This window comes from Rhyacophila brunnea, unplaced genomic scaffold, assembly GCF_057557595.1.
Source record: "Rhyacophila brunnea isolate RB1 unplaced genomic scaffold, BYU_Rbru_1.0 scaffold_10, whole genome shotgun sequence".
Taxonomy (NCBI): domain Eukaryota; kingdom Metazoa; phylum Arthropoda; class Insecta; order Trichoptera; family Rhyacophilidae; genus Rhyacophila; species Rhyacophila brunnea.
Genome location: NW_028232752.1, coordinates 12,591,494 through 12,615,213, shown reverse-complemented (window position 1 = coordinate 12,615,213; position 23,720 = coordinate 12,591,494). Strand labels below are relative to the sequence as shown.

General features: G+C 32.3%; 2 protein-coding genes across 3 annotated transcripts in view; one reads left to right on the top strand and one right to left on the bottom strand.

Annotated features, from left to right (window-relative positions):
• Positions 1 to 1,554: 1,554 nt before the first annotated feature.
• On the top strand, positions 1,555 to 4,441 carry Taf13 (TATA-box binding protein associated factor 13). Its single transcript, XM_085951253.1, has 3 exons — positions 1,555 to 1,742; positions 1,824 to 2,005; positions 3,219 to 4,441. The coding sequence occupies exons 1-3, from the start codon at positions 1,704 to 1,706 to the stop codon at positions 3,397 to 3,399; spliced, it is 402 nt and encodes a 133-aa protein (XP_085807379.1). The 5' UTR covers positions 1,555 to 1,703; the 3' UTR covers positions 3,400 to 4,441.
• Positions 4,442 to 11,287: 6,846 nt separating this feature from the next.
• The window catches only part of LOC147078894 (uncharacterized), a 177,994-nt gene continuing 165,561 nt past the window's right edge, over positions 11,288 to 23,720 (bottom strand). For both annotated transcript variants that reach the window (XM_085951172.1, XM_085951164.1), the window contains 5 exons: positions 21,352 to 21,464; positions 18,464 to 18,621; positions 15,611 to 15,731; positions 12,479 to 12,651; positions 11,288 to 12,387 (listed from right to left, as the gene is read on the bottom strand). In XM_085951172.1, the coding sequence (XP_085807298.1) occupies positions 12,269 to 12,387; positions 12,479 to 12,651; positions 15,611 to 15,731; positions 18,464 to 18,621; positions 21,352 to 21,464 (684 nt within the window). In that variant the 3' untranslated portion in view covers positions 11,288 to 12,268. The remainder of the gene's footprint in view (positions 12,388 to 12,478; positions 12,652 to 15,610; positions 15,732 to 18,463; positions 18,622 to 21,351; positions 21,465 to 23,720) is intronic.

The window sequence follows — 23,720 nt, the reverse complement described above, 5'->3', positions numbered from 1 at the left end:
AACGGAAGTAAACTAGACATCGCGAACCCAACAAAAAATTGCAGTCCTGTTAATCTTTTATGTTAGTTAATACATTATGTTTCCAACCAGTAAGCTGAATTTTTAATGGAAAGATATTTTCGTTATTACTAAGTTTAGGTAGATATTTCTCCTGGATTTGCCGCCCCCAAGCGACGGTCAATCTGCCAACCCCCACGGGACGTCACTGACTGATATATGTAGGTATATTACAATATGTACTTATTAATAATTGTGATTTATAAAAAAAGGAATCTTAGATATTTCATGCAATCATGCAATTAAATGTAGGTACCTAATTTATACAAAATAAAAATAATAAATAAATCGAAACTTGTTAACAGCAATATTTTACACACAATAATTTGTATCACGCGAAAATAAAAATATTTTTTTTTTGTTATTTTTAGCTTGAGGAAAAAATCGAAAACAAATATAATAATATGTATTCAAACCATACGCAGTAAACATGCGTAAGAAGCGATTGGTCAGTCCAATTCTGAAGTCGCTCTGAATAAATGTAATACTTCAGCTTTATCTATAATATGTAGGTGGGTACATAATTAGCATAAAAGATTATAATAATAAATTCGGTATGTAGTGATAAGTCTGTGGGATGAGGGCCTGAACTGGCATCTGGTTATTATAAGGATGCTGTGTAGGAGGCGTTCAGACATTACTACAACTCTGGCGGAGAACTAGTTAAATTAATTATTATCGAAGTTTAGTACAAACTACAGTAAAGCGTTAGTTATATTAATATGAAGTTAAATAATGTCTGGTAGGTAGGTAGTTAACACGAAGTGACGTCACCCAGGATAAAAAGACACTATTAATTATTTGAAAAAATATTTTTGGTAGTGTAAAATCTAATTTTCAAAAAAGAATGGTTTTCGATTATGGCTGTTAATTTTGAATTATAGAGTGAATGCAATAATTTAATTATTAAATGCTAATAATGTTAAGTCTCTACAGTATAATTAAATAATCGTAATTTGATTTAAATTTTGTTCGAAATGGATACAATAATAAGCCCAATTAGCCCAGTTAGCCCAATTATTAGAAATTACCTAACAAAACCGTGCAATACTTTAAAGGCCATCCATAGACTGAAACCGTATGCAGTTTAAAACCGTGTGCTATATAATATACTAAACTTATGATTTTTGTTCACGGAAAAATATTTTCACAAAGTATATTATAAGCTTCTGATCGTATCTGTTTATACACACTTACAAACTTAGTGAAAATATATTTTCATGAACAGAAATCAAAAGTTTAGTATGGCACACGGTTCTAAACTGCATACGGTTTCAGTTTATGGATAGCCTTTTTATAATATTCTAGTGTCGTTTGAGTGACTCTGTTATACCTTTTGCAGAATTTTATATAGGTATATTATTTTATCAGCTATTTCAATGATTATTTATTTTCTGAACGTGACTTCGCTAAATAAATATTTATGGGAAAGGTAAACCGACAATAGTACTGGCAACAAAATCGAATGAAATAATATTTGTAGCGTTGGCAGCCATTACTGTCAAAGTCAAAGTCGAATCCAATTCCAGTGTCATTTTTCTCATTGTTTTGTTACAGTATTAAATTTCTGAGGGAATTTTATTCTTACAGTCAAATACAAATACCATCTCTTGAATAATTTTCAATAACTGCCTTTTATACTAAATATGGCTGCTCCTCAGGACCCCAATGAAACTTTCGATCAGGTATTTTTTCATAATATTTACAAAATTAAAACGTATTGTTTGTTATTGATGGTAACAACTAATGGTGGCGTGTTTCAACAGTTTGAAGAAGAAGATGGTTCTGAAGCCCAGCTTGGAGCCACCCCATCAGGACGAAAGAGATTATTCAGCAAGGAATTACGTTGCATGATGTACGGATTTGGCGATGACCAAAATCCATACACCGAGAGTGTAGATCTCCTGGAAGATTTAGTCATTGAATTTATCACAGAAACAACACACAGGTATGCATTAAGCTTTTCATTAACTAGATTCATGTTGTATATATTCGTTTTCATTCTAGTATAGTCTATTCTAAAATGTAAATTAGATTCACTTAAATGTTGATATGATTTAGTGCTGATTCAGTAAAATCAAATTTAGAAGAACACTATGATACCATAAATGGTGGATTTCAATATTAATTGGTACTCAACTTAATGGTATCATTGTCAAATAACTTAATATTATGAAAAACGTTTGTAAATGAAAACATAACCTCAAATGAATTCTTTGTAAATACTATGTTTAGGTTATGTTCAGGAATAATATTTTATTCATTATTTAATAAGTAATACCTAGGTGTATTTTATAGATTGTTTAAATATCAATATGTACCTACCGCAAAAATATTATACAGTGTTCAAATTATCTTTTTCATACTTTAATGTTACCAATATCACAGATTAAAGTGGAATTTTTTACTAGGTCAACACATTCGCGGACGCATGTCACATTCGCGGACGCATGTTTGCTAATAAATGTTACTGATATGACACATATTGAAATTATTGTATTAAGAATGTTTTACTTACTTTTTTTAACTTTTCGATTTAGATAATGACACTATCTAATGGAAATATGTTTGCATTGTGACACAAGTAGACAGAGAACATATTGTTTTAATCCAAAATATGACTTCTATACACGTCATGTCGCATTCCGTTCCACAGTACAGGACGTTCTGTCATATCACATAATATGACGTTTATAGACATGTCCGTAAACGTGATAATTGATGGACTAATTTTTACGTTTAATCTTTTCCCACATGTCCTGCTCGTGTATCTTCCACAACTTCCGGTATTAACAAAACAAATTATCGTCCATCTTGGCATAACATTCTTGCAATGCTGACGTAGATCGAAGAATGATGACCAGGTTACACTGTTTAAATAAATACGTATGACTGACAAAATATAGTGTGCAATATTTATGGCGGATCATAAGAGCCTACCTCCACCCTTCTCCACTGCCTGACACAACATGAAAATCAAATCATTTCAGTGTTTTACTCCAGCGGCGAGGTTTTAACTCAGTATAACAATGCTGATATTATGTAACATGTCGTTATATAGCCAAAAAGATATAATATGAGTCAGCAGCATATTTCTTTACATACTATTATATTAAAGTATGTGTTATCTGTCACCAACATTATTTTTCTTTTATTTCCAGAGCTATGGAGGTGGGAAGAACGGGTCGAGTCCAAGTAGAAGATATAGTTTTCCTAGTGAGAAAAGATTACAGGAAATATGCCCGCGTCAAAGACTTGTTGACCATGAACGAAGAATTAAAGAAAGCGAGGAAAGCTTTTGATGAAGGAAAATTCGCTGGGAATACAGAATCTGCTCCTTAAATGTAATTTAGAATAATAATAAAGAACTTTTATAAAAGCATAATATGGCTGTGAGAACCCAGCCTATTTTTCAGAGAATGACACATCTGTTATATTCAGTCAATGGTCATCAATATCATTAACAAAATGTTTTATTTATTTATTGCTACACAATTAAATGTATATTACTTCTTCATCGGCCATATCCGGCCCTTATTTGGAGCATATGGACACCATGAGACACCTCCAAGAATCCCTGTCACTCGCCAGTCTTCTTGCGTCATTCCATTTCAAACCAGCATCCCGTAGCTCCGCCGTATACATATTTATGATTGTATATATATTGTATCTAGCGGCTTTCCAGGATGCCGAAATCTGGGTCGTTTGAAGAACAGGCAAGCCAGGTTAAAGTTCTATTCTGACATTCGCAGCACGTGGCCGAGCCAGGTCTAACGTTGCCTCTTCTCTCTCAACGTGATGTGAGGCTGTTTGATGCATTCTCTGATCTCCTTGCTACTCCCAAAGTCTACCACTGCACACCCAGTATCCGTCGCAAACATCTGTTGTCGAAGCTCAGTATACGATTGCTTTGAGTCTTCGTAAGGTGCCATGATTCGCTACCGTAAAGCAGCACCATCAGAATGCAAGCGTCGAATAGGTGGCATTTGGTTTTGACTGAGTATATTACAATTGACCAAAAATTGAAATGCTGAGGCTTACCTAAGAGATTGTGTAATGACGAACTGTGTGAATTGGAATTTGAACCATAAACCCAGCTTGGCATATTGTGGCGAAATGTTTTATCACATCGATCGACTCATTTTACCAACTATGTATTTCTTGAACATTCTATTTGGCATATTCAGTGTACAATATTTAATTTCATAATTATTGTGATATTTTTTAAATGAAATAGCCAAAAAGTATCGCCATTTGCCGACAACTGTTTTTAAATATTGTTGCTGAATTTAAAAGTCTGATTTAAATTGTTTAATAAAAAAAGTGTACGTATTTAAAAGTTAAGTATGATAATATACAATCTGAATAAATAATTGAATATAAATCGTATGAGTTTTATTAATTTTTCTATTGTTCAATGGTCACCATGAAAGCATGAATGGATGGAGAGTGGGTTTAGAAAAAAAAGAACACAAAACAAATAAAAAATTCAAATGAAATTTATATTATCAAATAAAATATTTATAACAAGGAAAATACCTTTTAAAAATTAAATAAATTACAGTGGTAACTACAAAGATGAGATATTTACTGTTTCCTTCAAACTTATGAGATAATAATAAATGTAATATTATTAAACACACTCAAAACGATTATACAAAATAATTAACAAAAAGATATCCGAAAAAGACACAATTTACTAATAATATCAGAATTATTGAAAATTGATTTTATTCATCGGCAACACTGCGATACTCAACCTTTTCGTTCCAAATATTGTAGAAAGTTGCAAGAAATGTTAAAATCGTGGAAAACAATTTTATCATGATTTAACAGGACAGAGGTGCACTTTATCCAGCAAAATGCCACAGGTTAAGTATGTTAACACGTTGATCGCCATGGGGGTCACCGGTGACCGGCATTGGATTACGTTCAGGGGGCCATGGGGGTCACCGGTGACCGGCAAAGAAGACCTGCGTAGAGTTGTTCTACAGCGCCGGCGGGCACGCGCGCTGTGCATTTTTCGATACGCGGTGACCGGCATGGCCCTTCTGTATATTACTGCCACTTGGCCTGAAAATATGTCTTCCCAGTCACAAAATATAGGCTCACTAATGTAAAGAATGTACATAATGAAAAAAATAGTTTTCCTTTTAAATTTTAAATGTGTTTTTGTTGATATAAAAATTAAAATTAAATAGATTATAAAAATGTAAGTTATAAAAAATATGTAAATAATAAAAAAATAGAATAAAAAAAATGATTATAAGGTATGTATACGTATATTTCCAGTTTATGTGTATCCAGGTATTATACTACCCAATTTGAAAACTTTTATTCCGTATTTGTGCCTTTTCTGTTTATTATACTATCTAAATCTAAATATAATTCGACCGCGAAATGGCACCATGCTCTCGTCAACACATATGGACAGGTGACCGGCGAAGTGGCCGGCCCGGCGCAATAGAATAAATTAACTTGTTGGCGCCGCGACGGACACATGTGGCCGGCACATCATAAAAACCAATATTTACGTAAAAAAATCATCAAAATGAAAAAAAACATTATATTCTTTCATTACCTATCAAATAATACCTTAGAGACAAATAATCATTTTTTAACTATTTTATGTAAAACTAGTTGGCGATCAATGTGTTAAGTTACGATAATATAAATTTAAAAAAAAATAATTGGTGAAACACATAGGGTCGTATGCATGAGATTCCCAAATACTTTATACTCTAAATACTGCTCATTTGTATGCATGAGTGCAAATGTAATCCCGTTGGTTAGCGATGTCACGATGTGACGTCGTATTGTGTCATGGCGTCCATATAATGGCAAACTTATAAAATGTCATTCCCCGATCATTAATTTAAAATTTTGAAATTGTAAATGTGTGAAAGTGTGCGAACGGTACCATATAAATTTAATAATTATAAATGAATAATTATTATGAACTTTAAATAATTCATCAGTTATTTTATAATTCTACTGTACGAAAGGATTTGGTGGCAATACATACAGTTATATTATGATTAACTTCACTTCAATCACTTCTATAATGAGATGTCAAAACGGAATTATAGATTATAGACTGGATCAAAATTATACATATTTCGTAAACAGCACGTAGGAACTGTTTTTAAAGTTCGCAAATGTTTTACAGAGTCTACAAAATGAACGAGGGATTCAAGCAAACGTTTGTTGTAATGAATGCATTATTAAAATGACATTTGAAAGTGACATATAAAGCAGCCATTTTGAATGACGTGTGACGTCAGATTGCTTACGTCACAAACAGTGCTATACGCTATATGGTGGAAAATCGGTTAAATAGCTTATAAAGAATTTCGGAATCCCATAATTACGGCCTATAGTCTCCATATACATTTTTATAGTTAGTAGAAGGGCTGAAGATTAAAGAGGGTACATGGCATAAGTAAAAAATGACTTGTAGATTTCACATCCACATACTTATATGAAAAATTTAAGTATATATAAAAACTGTTTTTGCAAAAAGTGACTGGAAGTGGATGTACTTAATTTAGTCAATCCCGTTAATCCCCAGTTTCTCAATCACGACAAAGGTTTTTAAATGAAAGTCAAATGTATAGATGATAATTATTGAACAAATCACTTGTATAAGACAAAAACCAGCTCACTGTGTTATAAATTTGAGTAGAAAAATATAAATAAAATAATTCCAAAAACTTGTAGGTCAAATTTAATATTTTTGTTTATTGTTTTACTGCATCGAATATTTGTGTTTATAAAGACTTAACTTATAAGTAATTAAATTGATTAGGATTTTTTTATGTGGCAGTAACACTAAAATAATTATATTTAAAACAACAAACTATAACATACGTATGTTTTATAAAGAGAAGCCAATTAATTGTAGGACTAAATTAGGGATGCGCCATAATGGATATAATATTGTATTAGGTACACTAGGATGTAGGTTTAAACTGATATTAATTTATTAATACGTATTTTATACTAATTAATACAGGTGATGAGAAATAAAAATGAAGAATTTGGCTATTCGACTGTTTATATATTGGCAATAAAGATAGTGGTGAATTAAATATGGCTCTCTTGTTTTGTGCCCTACTTGATTGGCACGTCCCTGGCAAAATTAATATAAATAAAATAGTTAACATATAGATTACATTAATTAGCGAAGCAAACATCTGATGTCCTAGTCAAATAATAATTTATAATAAATATGATAGCCGACGATGATAGTTATAATCATTTGATCCGGAAAAATGAAATAAATATCTCTCACTTAATAAGCAATGACTTAGCAATCTTAGGTTTTGTAGGCAATAATTTTCAATAAATTAATATTTATAATAGAAGAAAACACAACCTGTTTTGTTCTAAAATATGCAAGATGGAGGCGAAATATATTCTACAAAAGATAAAGTAACAATTAGTTATTAAAATTAATTTACAATTAGAAGGGAACAGTAAGTTTTGGATTAATAACAAAATGAAAATAAAATTGATTGAACTGATAGTAAATTTGAATTAATTAATTGTTTATAAATATTGTAAGTCTTGTTTTTTAAAGACACTTTAATTTATTGAAAAGATTCAAAAGACACAATAATCTTTAATCAGTAAAAAAGAATTAATCATCCTAAACGTATTTAATTACATAATAATATGAAAAAATGTATGACAATTTACATAAAAAATTACAATATACACGTTTATATCATTTAGTCTAGTTGAGATTTTTTTCATACCTACGCACACAATATTTTAAATTTTATAATATGTTTATATAATAGTATTTATCTAGCCACATCTTATGGTGGGTCCGAGCCACGGGAACATGGGATGAGCTTGATTATTATCATTTTACGAAGACAAATAAGACTTAAGTCACGGCGTGTTGTCACTCTAAGCCATATCCGTTTATGCTCACTCGAACCTTTAATCAAGTGACTAAATGGCTGTAACTAAACTTTTAAAGGTCTACCTACAACAATTATTAGATAATTTTAAAACTACAAACTGTTTTGTATATTTGTGTGATTGTGACGCAGTCAGTTAAATTCGATTCGAAAGTTAAGGTACTTGGCATAAGTAAGTAAATAAAAATAACTTATTAACCTTTACTTAATCTGTTTTAAGTAAATTCTTATGAAATACTACAAGCAATCATAAAAATTTTCTAAACAAAATAATAGTAAAAGTAAATATTTATATTTACAACCTGTTCTTTATGATTTAAAATTTTGTAAATATGTATGTATTTTATTTATGAAACCTATTTATAAGACTTTAATTTCTGATTGTAAATATTTTTATATATCGACTGTGGAAAGGAAAAAGGGCGTAATCCACACAAATCAAATATTACAGGAGGTAAAAAAACTTTTTGTTATGGTTTTCGGCCAAAGTTAAAATAGAAAATAGTCAATCTTGAAGTATATGTTAATGTGTACGTGTGTAATAATGTTTGGTTTTTCTATCACTAATCTTATATTAATTATTGAGTTAATTAAACAAAAATGATGGTTAAGTCATTTTTCCTACGTTACTTCCTTCCTTTTTTTTTTTAAATTGCTAGCTAAATTTAGATAATACTTAGCTTACATCCTTTCTTTGGGTATAACGTGTATTTAGTCATGTTGTGTACAACGTTAGTATGCAATAAAACCTATTTTGAAAAAATCGAGGTTTACGCCCTTTTTCCTTTCTATAGTTAATAATATCTATACGTATTTTAAAAAAGTAGCAATTCTTACATGAGATTTTTTTACAAGTTATGTTGTAGAAAAACAGAAACCCTCTCAATTCCTTCATTAAAATGGTAACAAAATTTTGATGTACATATACATTTTCGTCGATTACACAAACGTACAAATTTAATTTAATTAATAGTCATAAACATTACGATATGAATGAAAACCAGTCTTCATAAATAATGTTATGAGCTTCCTTAATTCTATAAAATTATTGTGGTTGGAATCAAATAAATGCAAGGAAGACAGAAATGTACGATAATATATTATTTCTGAATAAAAATCACTTTTAAACTTTTCAAGAACTAACATTTTATAAAACTGTCTATACATAGTGCGAATAAGACACGTGCTATTGGAAAATCAATGATTAGAATATAATAATGGCTGTTAATAATGTCCTTACATACAATCATTATTTGTGGCTCATTCTTTGTTTAAAAAAGCAGTTTTTATTAGTATTATTAAAGTATATAAGAAATCAAAAGGATTGTACTTATAAAAAATTCACAGTTATTGGTATTAGAGAAATACCATTTTTATTTCACTTTTGTTAAATTATTTGCAAAATATAATATAATATTATTTTAAAGGTTGATAGGATAATACATTATTACCCCCTGGACAATAATCCCCTGGGTAAATAACCCCCCTGGAGATTAACCGTTTATAAAAAATCTTACACAATTAACTGCCTCATTTGAAATATAGATGGATTAAATTAAATAAAAATAATTGATAAGTAAATAAAATGAGAAGATTTTGGATTAGAAGTTCATGAAATACATTTCTGAGGTTCTGGTGAACATTCTTTTTATCTTGCTTCATATATATTTTTTCTGACTTGAGTAAAATTTTAAATAATATGTACATTTTTTGTTGAAGATTTGAATATTTTAGAAACTAACTCATTTCCCTCTCTCTAAATCTAAAATGTGCATATTAGATGTTAGTATTTGGAATTAAAATTTTATATCCATTATTTTTTGTGTCAATGAAATTTGAATTTGGAGTGTTTATTTTTATAAAGGGGGTTTTTGTCTGGGGGGAAATTGTCCTACATACAATCTTAGATACATACAAACATGGTTTTTTTAGTGTCAATAGCCACTATATCTGAGATTTATACATATTATTTACTACGAAATCGGTAGCAATATGAACGAATACAACACCAAAACTATTCTCATCAATGAATAAATATGTATATTATTTTAATGTAGAAACTTGTGTATAAAAAAATTCTCCTTCATTGAGCAAGTTTGAAAACAAAATTTGTGACAACATCACAACATCATTATCAAGTGAACACATTCTAAGATAGGAGAATAATAATTAATGTCATAGACAAGAATACAATAATTTTTATTTGCATTATAGTAATCATTCATTATGACATATTATGTAGGAGTAGGCCATTGATATTCACGAGGGTTCGATTCCTGAGAAATTACATTAAAAATGAGATGGTACATTGACTGTATTATGGCACTTACACCAAACAAAGAGGATACATGCCAAAATGTGAAATAGTAGAGACCGACAACTAACATAACTTGAGGTGCGTCAATTTTGAGAAATCACAAAATTAACGCCGTGACCTTGCCTCAAGTTATAGTTGTCAGTCTATATGTCATAAGCCAAACAAAAATAAATAGTAAGGGTACATATTGATGGATAGACCAGGCAGTTTACTGGAAAAATTTCCAGTGTACCTACTGCGAATATTTAAATGGTTTTATATAAGATGAACAATGCACTTGACTTCACTGCAGTTTATAATACCATGTACCCTGAGTGAAAAATAGTATTATGTAACTACAATATTATATTAATGCAAAAACAGTTAATTCCACTTAATTAGGACAAATCGGGACTAGGACAGCTAATTCAGCGAATTCTGCATAAAATTGAACAATGAATATTTCTCTTTTAAAAAAATGACTTGTTTTTATACAATGGCCAGAAGAATAATAAATTCTAAAATAAAATAAGAAGTATGTACATACAATTTAATTTTGCAAAAATGCATCGAGTTTAATCTGTTTTTGTAAGTTCACACTTTTACAAAATCTGCAGATTGCTTTCATGTATAAAATAATCTTAATTTTTTTTTGACTAATTACGATTAGTCACAAAAACTAGTGGAATCATCATCATCGTCATCTTCTTCATCTAATTTTTGATGCAGATATATCGTCACTGTTCTGGCAGAAGAATTCGAAAAAATTACATATTGAGTTAGTTATACCAAAATGTTCCTTATTTCAAACTTTACCGTCAGGAAACCTTCTTAATAAATAAACAGTCTTTATTTTAAAGTCATCCTTTTTACGATTACTTAATAAACTCACATGATAGACCATTTCAAACATTTCAACAACTTCAAAGTCAAATTACTCAAAACTAGTATTCTCCAGTTAGTGTGTTCTGCCAGAACAGAGACGATATGATAGTTTTTTATTGAGATGTGTGTAACATAATATCGTCACCGTACAGGCAAAAGTCACCAACCCTAAAAACATAGTTTTGAGATATCGCAATTTGAAAGTTTGAAAATGCAGGAAAAATCAGATTTTAATGTTTTTAAGGTTTTATCTACATTAAATTATTTTCTCATGTCTTCTTAATAATTTCTTTAAGGTAATTTTACTTTTTGATGCTAATTAAAACATCTGGAAGGTTTTGAAGGAGGCAAGGTAGCTCAATTATGGTTTGGTGACTTTTGCTTGTTAATAATCTGAACAATGTTAGCCAAAAGAAGGATCAGTAAAACTCACCATCCATAGTATAGTGACTTTTGCTTGTATATTTATAACGAAGGATTTATTTTTTTTATAAAGTCAATAATGTCTATTCACCTATAATGACTTTTGCTTGTTAAGATTTTATCGAAAGTCATTTAGTGAAAAACAAATAATTCGGATTTAAGCAAAATTTTACTAACTAATGTACTGTGGTGAGTTTTGCATCTTAAAGAACATAATTTTACGCTTCGGGTGACATACTCAACTCAAAACTGCCATTTTCAGGGTTGGTGACTTTTGCCTGAACGGTGACGATATGTATTGTAAATTTAAATTTATTGTCCCAATTAAGCGATGTAAATTACTATTCATTCCTATGTTTGGTTTCTGTTCCTAGTGATTTGGCCCAAATAAGCGGATGCCCTAATTAATCGGTGGATCAATAAAATACAATTGTATTTCATTTACATAATATAATATAAAGTCAACTATTATATGAAAAATAATTGTGGCACAGATAATACTGTTTTAAAAATATTGATTGTATTAAAATATGTTAAATTTAAACTAACATCCTACTGTTTTACAGTCAGGGTACGATATGTCGAAAATTTGGTTATCGTAATTATTATTTGATATTAAAATATTTTAGTATGTCAGGAGGCGAGGTGTAGAAAATTTAAAATGCATTGTCAGAAATTAGTCGGTGGAAGGTGGATCCATTGCACAGATGAGAGCTTTCATGACGGCTGCGGCAACGAGGGACGAGTACGGTTGCCATTCCTTGCCACGGCTTCCATCATGGTAGTCAGATATACCTGAAATGATAACAAAAACGGTTACATTTTGTCAAATAAAAATAACTGAAAATAAATGTATTGACTGGTAACTTGAAAATGTGGTTGTAACCTCGAATACAAATGAAGGAGTCTCTGCAGTTGCCGATGACGCTGTCAAGGACGGAGTGAAGAGGCGCGGCGAGGGCTAGAGCTCCCGAGTGAGCTGCGATGGCGGTCCGCGCTGCTGGAACTGCGCTTCCGATTCCTACCACTGGCCCTAGTTGGACTCTGCTACTGCTTTCACTGTTGAGTAAAACGCCAAAGAGTTAGTGACAAACATTCCTCTATCAAAATGAAGCCTACATATTATAATATAGAAGTTAAATACATTCACAATACAAGTTTATATGCAATAGCTTCACAGAAAATACCAAAAGAACTTAATAATTAATGGAAACTATTGTATTAACAGCAGGACACCATTTGTATTTTAGCCAACATAAAAAATATAAACTCTTCTATAGTTACCAATTCAAACATACTAATAATGTTTAGAAATTGCTATCATGTAGGTATACATGATACAAAAACTGTGACATTATGCATCCTCTTAATCCTCTTTTTTTCGACCATATCCGATCCTAATAAGATCATAATATATGGGCCTCCACAGAGTGGAGGTTTGTATTAACAGATTTTGTTTTTACGAGAAATGGATGTCAGCCACTTGTCCAACCTTTTAGGTCCATACTCTGACTCATACACAAATTGAAAAACAATATAATATGTACATGCCAGACCCAGGATTCGAACCTGGGACCCTTGACGTTGTAGGACGACGCTTAAGCTGTGCGGCCATCGTGGGTGTCTCTCTGTGGGTGGGTGTGGGCCTCTTAGTCCAAACTTACTGCGTGAAGTTTTAATTTTAATTAAATTGATTTGTGTGTACATGTAATGATTATTAGAACAAGGTAAGATAATATAAATTATGATTTAAAGGCGTAGTGGACATTATGCGAATGTTTTGAAAATCCTGTCAAATGACTATAATATGCAGGTATTTGTGATATTTTTCTCTTTTATTCCAGTGTTTCCATGTTAAAAATATTCGATGGATAAGAGACCAAACTTCATGTCATACAGAGAAAAAATTAAGAAAGATATTATGAGCTATTCTGTACTATGCAGAACAATACGTCAGCTGACAGAACTATTCTAAACATTTCACATTTGAAATATTTCGGAAGGGAGTTCTTTGAAACAACCTACTACAATTATTTACTATTTGTATAGATCGTATTTTAGTAGGACTATTGATGACAATAATGATGCATAAATGTGTATATGAGGCGTCTAATTACAAAAAGCGACAAGTCCACAATTCAATATTTTCGGGAAACAACGTTTTTATGTTTCTAGCTTCAATTATTTGTTTTAACATGAGATTTTTTTTCCCGTTGTATTCTATGTCGAAATTAGAACCAAATGGCAATTTGTTTCAGCCAATAAACTCTTAAATGTAATAAATATAGGCAAAATAAAATTGGACTTAGCGCTACTTGTACTTCACTTTTTAATGTATCCCGCATAAGGCACATATTTCCGCCAACCAAATCAACCAAGCTTTAAATAATATGAAAAACGGACTTGGCGCTTTTTGTAATAAATCGAGACTTAAAATATTTTTTTTCGTAGGGTTATGTATTGTGTAAAATTATACAAAGAATACGTTCGTATTTTTTTCTCGATTTTGACCAAATGTGGACTTATCGCTTTTTGGAATTAGACGCCTCATATATAAATACAAATAACTTTAATAGGATGATTCAAAGAGCACCTCCGTAAAATATTTCAAATACCCCGTGAGCAACTGTGACTTCACCCCTCACTGTCCAGCTTCTCTCAAAGCAGACTGATAGCTGCCCCCAGTGAGCTCTTTCACTTGGTCACGCCAGCGCATCAACGCTCTTCCATTACTTTGCCTTCCCTGGAGGTTTAAAACCAAAACCAGCCTATGCCAAATAATATGTTCAAAAAAACTGCAGAATCCGTTTCAGACATATCTAAAGTCTTTGTATAATTGAATGGTATGTTCAGTGATCTTTCAAGAGATATGAAAGCATTCGGTGCCAACAGCATATTTTGAAGGCATCAATTGTCTTCCAAATCCTTCCTAAGCATCCATGACTCGACACCGTACAAAAATATGGAGTACACAAATGTTTGTACGAGCATTATTTTTGTGGTAATTGAAATTCCTCCATCCTTCCTCAGGTCTATTCTTAACGGTTATCACTTTAGCACGTTTCCGTTATTTTCATTCTTACAAATTAGCACGGAAGGTATTTTTTACACTAAATGGTTGGCAGCGGTTATTTCTAATTCATTATACGGCGAAAATTTTGATTGATAGACATGTTGGTCAAATTCGGATATGTTCGTAATGCCGGACCGAAGCAGATAAAGCCGAACGAGTAATGGGCCGAACACAAGAATTTTGTATTGACACGTCAGACATATCAACATAACCTACAATTTTCTTAGTCATGTCATTGCGATTGCAACAAAACAGTCGGACCTTGCGTCTCAATTCTCAATATGTAAAATTGACATACTCTGTCTCGTTATCAAAATTAGCACGGCTAAGCGGGGTGCTGTTAAAATATACCACCTTTTCAGAGTTCAGACGGTTAAATTTTTTACATAATCAACCGTCAGAACACGTAAACTTATTGTGATATATTTATCACAATTAGCTCTTTTTTGATGTTAAGTGATATGTTAGAATAGGCCTGCATATTATACTGGTAATATGTGTCATCACATTTTTCATAATCTGTGTGCGCCTTCTTATTTCCTTTTCCATTAATCATCGATCCCAGATACACAAACTCATCCACTGTATCTAGATTTCAGAGTGTATTGTGCAGGTTAAAGATTGGCCCGATCGATTACCATTTTTTTTAAACAAAGCATAATCCTCAGTGGGTATTGGGGAATGGGCTCCATTTTTGGTTTATAGGTACATTTGCTCCAAAAAAGCGTTTATAATAAATGAATCCACCAAATAAATTTAGGTGGAATTATTACATAATAATATATTTACAAGTATAAAAAAATTATGACTAATTCACTGTCACTTGATTGGTATTGTAGAATATATTATTTTATTTTCTTGATTTTAAACATCCTGTCAATATTGTTTATGTAAATATGAATCACAAGGAAAATATACAAAATGCATTCCTACAAAAGTATGTACCTGACGTTGTTATTATGTGTGGGAGTAGGGTGGGCGACCTCAATCATTCCTTGCTCTCCCAGAGACACGTACAGCTTATCAGTTTCCGCAGCGGGTGCTTCCACTCCCAGGGCACTGGCACCTGCGATAGATTATTAATGTAAATATACATTTATGAATCAGCTAAAGTGTTAATTCAATGTATACTGGAGCACACAAAATTGTGTTTTTGCTAATTGATTTTCAAATGCAAATAACACATTAATTACAAAATTAATTAAAAGGGCCCGTAAGTATTGAATTAATATAAAAAATTTACTGTAAAGGATATAATAAACATTTCTTTTTATTCAACTTATTATTCTCAAGTTTTACAAATGTGGCAATCTTTTGGAACATACATAATTTGAAAACACTTAAGATAATAATATATATGAGGAGCTCATTATTAAACACGGCCAAGTCATGTTTTGGCCGATGTTCATTTTTTGGTTGATTCCGGTAGGGAACTTCAATGCTCACAATTCAATATATATTTCAGTATCAAATTCGGACTAACAGTGTATTAAAATCAACTTAAAATGTGCTTTCAATATCAAAAACGGCCAAGTCAGAGGCATCTTGTTATCAAAGCGGGCAAGTCATCGAGGAGCCAATCAGATTGCGGCATTTCAATGAGATGTTTGCAATCGGGCAATCTTTTGTATGGAGCTATTTTTGACTGATATTTAGCATATTGAAATTTAGTGCCTGCTTGTTTCGTGATTATTAAAGTTAATTGGTATTAAAATGCAACAAGATGTTGCAGAAGTTACTCCCGATAAAACACGGAAGTGATTACTAAGCCCAGTGACGTCCCTAGATAAAATTAGGTACATTATTTTTATCATCCTTTCATGAGTCCGATATCTATGAAATGTGTTGTATGGATACATTACTAACAAAATATCAGGCTAATTATTCGCAAATCTGCACGTGTCGTTTCTGGTCACCAAGGACGTTGAAGGGCAACGGAAATAAACTAGATATCGCGAGCCCGACAAAACCAGTGAGCTGAGTATTTTTAATGGAAAGATATTTTCGTTATTACTAAGATATTTCTAAAACTTCCAAATGATTTTCCTTCGATTTGCCGCTCTTAGAGTAACTGCCGCCCCCAAGCGATGCTCAATCTGCCTAACCCCACGGGACGTCACTGACTAAACCCATCTCAATGGAAAAGAACATTGGAATAGCAAAAAAGTGAATTATTTAACACTACAATTTTAGTGTAAAATGTCAAATCTTTTCAATTGTCTTATTGGGAGTATAGGAAGTTGTATAGATTGCATAAAAACATGAAATGTCATGAAAAGGTAGTCAAACAAACTTTCGCCTCTCCTGAAAAAAAAAGTGAACATGACTTGGCCGTGTTTGATAATGAGCTCCTCATATCTACTAGAAAAAATCTTCAAAAAATATACTACGCCCGATGGGACTTGAGCCTGAATCCACTGAATACGTGTTTAGTAATTAAGGTAATTTGATACCTTGATTTAAAACACAAAAACCGATCGCCAAAAATTAATGCAATTTGTTAAGCACTTCAAGATGTAAAAACTAATAGTTGATTTTGTCATAATTAGCACAGTTACAATGAGATATGATATCAACCAAGCCATAGTAGATAATAGTCAAAAAATATTCATTTACACTGAACTCCCCATTTACACGGTAGATACATTCCACGTGATACTGTGTTAAAAAATAAACGTGTAAAAAAAGTATACACTAAAATACTTTAAAAAATCAAGGATAACAAAAATTATTCACTATGTTTTAACACATTCAGGCCAAATTGGTCTCCAACATGCATTCAAAGTTGATGGTTTTGCACCGTGTTATTTCGAAATCGTGTAAAAAGGGAGTTCAGTGTATATATAAAATATTTAAAATTTAACCATTAAATCATACATAATTTTAGATATTTTTTAGATAGAAGAATATTTTTTTTTGATTATGGTTTGGTTAGGCAGGGCTTAATAAATTTAAAAAAAAACTATTCAACACGTCATGTGTAATATGTATTCTTATTTCAACGAAAACAAATAAGTATGACTGAAAAAGTGTGCACTATTTTTGTCGGATCGTCCATAGCATACCTGAACTATTATGGTTATTTAATTGATTTAAAAAAAATTAACCAACATCATTTGTAAATAATTGTACCTATTCTTAGTTCTATAAACACAAAGACGACTGACAAAATTTAGTGTTCACTATTTATGTTAGATCTCAACAGCCTACGTCCACCCTTCGCCACTGGTGTCTCCAGTATCTGCAGTGAAGTAAATCTTAATGTAGTGATATTTAAAAACAATGCTTTTGATAATCCTACAATGTTTTAGTTAAGGCTATACCTCAGTTGAGGCATGGTCTAAAAAGATCGTGGCTAGGCGATGCGCGGATTGCAGGTCGCGGGTGCAAATGACGGGTGCAAATGACCGAAATATAATTTGTCATATAAATCCAACATGCGTCCATTTAATGTTCTATTAGTAACAATAATAATATATTCATTGACATGTTTTCTTTTTCAAGTAAATGGGTAACGTTTTTAGTCATCTTTACATGATTTAAGAATTAATACCCCCGTCACCATCACGAAACAAATTGACGATTGAAAATTATTTGCTGTTTCACTGATGTATCGTCTTAATGATGTCAATGACAGTTATTTCGCACTATAAACTAATTCTTTACAGTGTAAAGATAACTGAATGTAAAAATATCAATAACATTTTAAAATATCATTACAGTAGTTTTTTACAACGCAAACGCCTGTTCAATTGATAAAAATTAATATAATTTTGATAAACAATAAAATTATCATACCTTCTTGAAGATATTTCATCCATGGAGCCTCAGCTTGGGTGTAAAGAGTTTCGGCAAGTTGGAGAAGGCCAGTGTCTTTTGGTTTATACGGACGAGTTTCAAAATCGTATCCTCCTAACTTGTTTGTTATTGCCTTCTCGCAGTAGACGTATACGTACCTAGAAATGTTCACAAAGGATTGATTCAATCAATAATAATCCTTTTGCTACTCACATCATATTATAAATTATTAATATAATAGAGTGACATTAGAATTGTCTTAGTTTAATGAAGATATGACACAAGGTCATCATCACATTATGCGAATTCATACTAGCCAAAGACGTTGGAGAAAATTTTGGATTGATGGAGCCCAAGCATATTAAAGTGAAGCAAAAAAGGGACCTCTGGTCTACTGATTAAGGTAGAAACAGTTGATTTCGCATTGCAGGTACATTAGAAAAAAAAACTGCACACATCTACTATGAGATTTATTTGCGAATTTGCAGCGCATGTAAAAAGACAATCAGTCACGATAAGTAGATAAGAAACTAATAAAACAACAGAAAAATATTGTAAAATCGTTTATAAACTACATGCGATGCATAAATACAATGAATATCAAAAAGTGTCAGCCATTACTTGAGTCACTAAATCGGAAATACCAACTTAGCAATGCTAATCTTTGTGCAGTTTACCAACATAATCATGTTTCATTCCTTCAGTAAATAAATACAGTGTGTCATAATAGAAATCTTTCTGTATAGTCCAAATTCTTTGATAACAACATGCATTGAGACGTCTAATTGCAAAAATCGATAATGCAATATTAGCAGTAAATGACATTTTTGTATGTCAAACGTAACTGGTTGGTTATTCTATCTATATTCTTCTCCTTCTATTTTACCTTCAAATTTTAACAATTTGGTCATTTCTATTAGCTAATAAACCCTATTTTGCAATAAATATATGAAAATAAAATAGGAAATATAAAATATTTATTTATATGTAAATCGTTGGATAGTTAAAAAAATTTTGTATGATTTCGGTGCTTTTTAGAAATGACAGACTATTACATAATATATTATATACAACATACTATATAATAGTTTGAAATTGCTCATACAATAGGTAAGTATTTTTTGTTAGACTTTTGACGATGTGTATGATTTATTAGCTTTTCTTATTAGACGCCATATATCATAGGTTTAGAAAATTAATTGATAATAGTTATGTGATCTAAGCGATAGTACCCATCAGACGGAGCGGATCACGGCGATCGCGGCGCAGTCGGCACAAGAAGCGTAAATACATAACCATAATCACACGCCTCTTGCCGCGCATTACCTCTCACCTATGTAAAAAGCGGCGCCGATCATATTTCGCCTCGTGTTTCATGGCAAAGCAATAAAATTTAATAATTTATTTGTTGGCTCTAAATTCATTTTCACAATGATGTCATTGTGCTAGCGTAGTAAGTTAATATTTGCAATGAGCGATGTAAGCGCACTGTGTAGAATAAATTATAATGTGCGGAACAAACGCACGCCTGTACGACGACACTCCCGACAGCCGAGTAAATTAGAGACCGTCGCGCCCCTTTTGCTGGTCACATCCAACGGGCCCTGACGTATTTGAATATATAGTATTTTCGTTTTATTGTCATGCTATGACGTCAAAGGACGCCGCGCTCAACTCTGTGTGCGTTGAAATATAAGGCGCGCGAGGCGTTATGTTCCTCATACGCTGTGTACGCTCTATTGTATTCCTGGTGATTCACCGCCCAAATTGCAAAATATGCGCGAGCGCCCCGCACGCCCGATTCTATGAGATAGAATTAATCTCAATTGTTTCTTTCACATCGTTTAAAATGTACTTATTTATATTGTCATGTGAAAGGGAAAAATATAATAGTCTCACAAATAAAATTCGTTAAATAAGACATATTTAATATGTACCTACTATTATCTTATTCATTTTCGTACATGACAAATAAGATAAGTTTTATGTATATGTTACGCCGAATGTGCGAAATTGAATATTACATGAAATGGGCAAAATTTTGCCTAAATCATGAAAAATGCAAGCCCGTTGTCTTATTCATGAATTAGACAAAATATCTGGAGAGTGCGTGAAATCGGCAGTAATTTTTCTGCCTACTTCATGTCTTGGACAAATTAGATACTAGCGCTACGGTGGTATTTTTTGCAACTAAACTAAATGTGTGAAATGCTCGTCGATTGGTCAAAATATACGTATATTGTCTATGGTCGAAATAGGTGGTCGCGCTCCGGTGGTATTTTTTGCAACTAACCAAATTTGTGTCAAATGTCATTGATTATAATATAAAAATATACCAATCAATAACTAAAATGACGTTCATGTCCATTTACTATGCGCAAAAAAACTAGAACTATAATATGATAACGGATGAATTTTATTTAAAGGTATTTTCGCGATTTGATTCGTGCTTGGGTATCGTACATGCAATGGTCGATTGTATTGTTGACACTTGTTAGCTAACCTCAAAATGGACATTCAGTTGGATAATTCGGAATTTCAAAACCTAATCTAACCTAACCTAACCTAACCTAACCTAACCTAAGCCAACCTAACCTAATAATATTATATTATGTCCAATTATAACTAATAAAATCATCCGTATTATATTTACTTTTTCTGCTGTCATGTTGACAGTTTAAGAATTCCATGCCCTGGCGACTTCATGTACTCGGCAGAAAAGTTACCTTATTCATGAATAAGGCAACAGGCTTGACTATTACATGAATTAGCCAAAATTTAGCCCATTTCATGTAATAGTCAATTTCGCACATTCGGTGTAACATATACATCCTGTATGATAGAATATACCAATATGTGTTATGTCAATATTATGTAGGATGACATACTTGTCACTAGGGTCCGGCGTTGAGACGACGACATCTCCAAGTCTTACGTGTCGGCTGTAATCGGTGAAATGTGGAACTCCTCCGGCAACTCCCACCAGGAGAACATGATCTACCTGGAAAAAGAATTTAATTCAGACTATTAGTTTCACAGTGAATTCAGAGAAAAAAAGCATCAATTGTAATAAATAGTTTCTGGTCAATGAAATCACTACTACCCTCTAGGGACACTGTTCAGGTACAACGGATTTACGAGGGTGGGTCAATAATTCCTTAGAAAAAAGCATTAAAACAGTTTTTATTTTTGTATTTTTTTTTTATTTCTCAACATAATCTCCTTGGAGCTCAATACACTTGGTTAGACGTTTCTCAATTTTTTTTAAACCGTCAGAAAAATAAGTTTTCGGAAGGTCCTCAAAATAAGCATTTGTCCGATCGATGACTTCTTCATTTGAAAAAAAACGTTGTCCACTTAGCCATTTTTTTAAGTTTGGGAAAAGGAAAAAGTCACTGGGGGCTAAATCTGGCGAATACGGTGGGTGGTCGACCAATTCGAACTTCAATTCTTCAATTTTAGCCATTGATCGTAAACATGTGTGAACACGGGCATTGTCCTGATGAAAGAGGATTTTTTTCCTGTTTAAATGAGGCCGTTTTTATTCAATTTTGTTTTTTAGCTGGTCCAATAAAGATGCATAATAATCCCCTGTTATTGTTTTTCCTTTTTCCAAATAGTCAACGAAAATAATTTCACGTGCATCCCAAAATACAGTAGCCATAACCTTACCAGCTGATTTTACTGTTTTCGCCTTCTTTGGATATGGTTTGCCTTCGCAATCCACTGCTTTGACTGTTCTTTCGTCTCGGGAGTATAGTGGTGTATCCATGTTTCATCTACAGTCACAAAGCGATGAAAAAATTCATCCGGATTGCGTTGCATGAGCGACAACAGGGCTTTAGAGGCCACCACCCTATTGCGTTTATTGTCGACTGTGAGCAAACGCGGCACCCATCTTGCAGAAATATTTTTCATGCCCAATTTGTCATGTAAAATAGAAATGATGCTACCTTTTGAGATCCCTGTAACCTCAATTATCTCACTCAACTTTAATCTTCGGTCACTTAACACCATATCGTGGATTTTATTGATCATTTCTGGTGTAGTCACCTCTACAGGACGTCCTGAGCGTGGTTCATCCTTTGTTGATGTACGACCACGTTTAAATTCATTTAACCAGTTATAAATAGTTGCAAGTGAAGGAGCAGATATGCCGTGAACTAAATCCAACTCATTTTTTATTTCCTTTGCTGTTAACCCTTTTATATTAAAATGTTTAATAACAGCTCTAAACTCAATTTTCTCCATTTTCCATTTTTCCATTTTCCACAAGCAAATTTTTTTTTTAAATGTACGAGAAACACACAACAACCCGACCAATCTGATTGAAACTTCGCAGCATACTGAATCGGTAGTGCCGCTGCATGAAAACAAACCGCTTACAGTACTAGTCGCGCCACCTGTCGGCTTTTCTAAGGACTTATTGACCCACCCTCGTATTTCGCTCAATGCGGCCCACAGCCACAGCTTAACTAACAATCAAACATTACGGATGCATTCCTGTCATTCTTCTTCTTTCTTTCTTGACCCTACCCTAGTTTCAGGGTTTTGCCTCTTTCACTGACTCCTATCCTATACCAATGTTCTCCAGTTATGTTTTAATGGACAATCACTGACGTGTTTGTTTTTTAATTTTTTTCTGTATAGCTCTACTGTAACTCAAGGGCTTCGTAACTATTACAGCAGAACTATTCGTAACTGTTAACATGGTAACACTATTCCATTATTTTTATTGATTCAAATTAACACGGAAGTAATCCCATACACATGGCGGTTATCCACCATTATTGTTAATAATTCGTAACATGGTGAAAATTTAAGTTGGTACGCCTGTTGTGTGAAATACGTGTCTTATTTGTGAAGCTCAGTCAAATTCGGATTCACCTGAATCCCGAAATTTTGTAATGGAAAGTCAAATAAGAATTGAACATAACCTACAATTTTATTAGTTATGTTATTGTTACTACTCACTACTCGATATTTGACAGTTTGCGGGGAACTATAAATTGATAACAAGTGGCGATATAAATGTGAAAACAGAGGCTTCGGATCGTCAACTCAGATCACGGATCAGACCGTGGAAACACACTGTTATATAAGCATGATGAAAATGCTGTGACAGTAAGTGTTAACCCTTAAATACATGATATAATGGCAACCCTTTAATATAGGGACATATTATTTTTATAATCGATCGCATTTAATGTTTAATATTATTATAAATTAACAGTGGCACCTGTGAATAAAAACTATA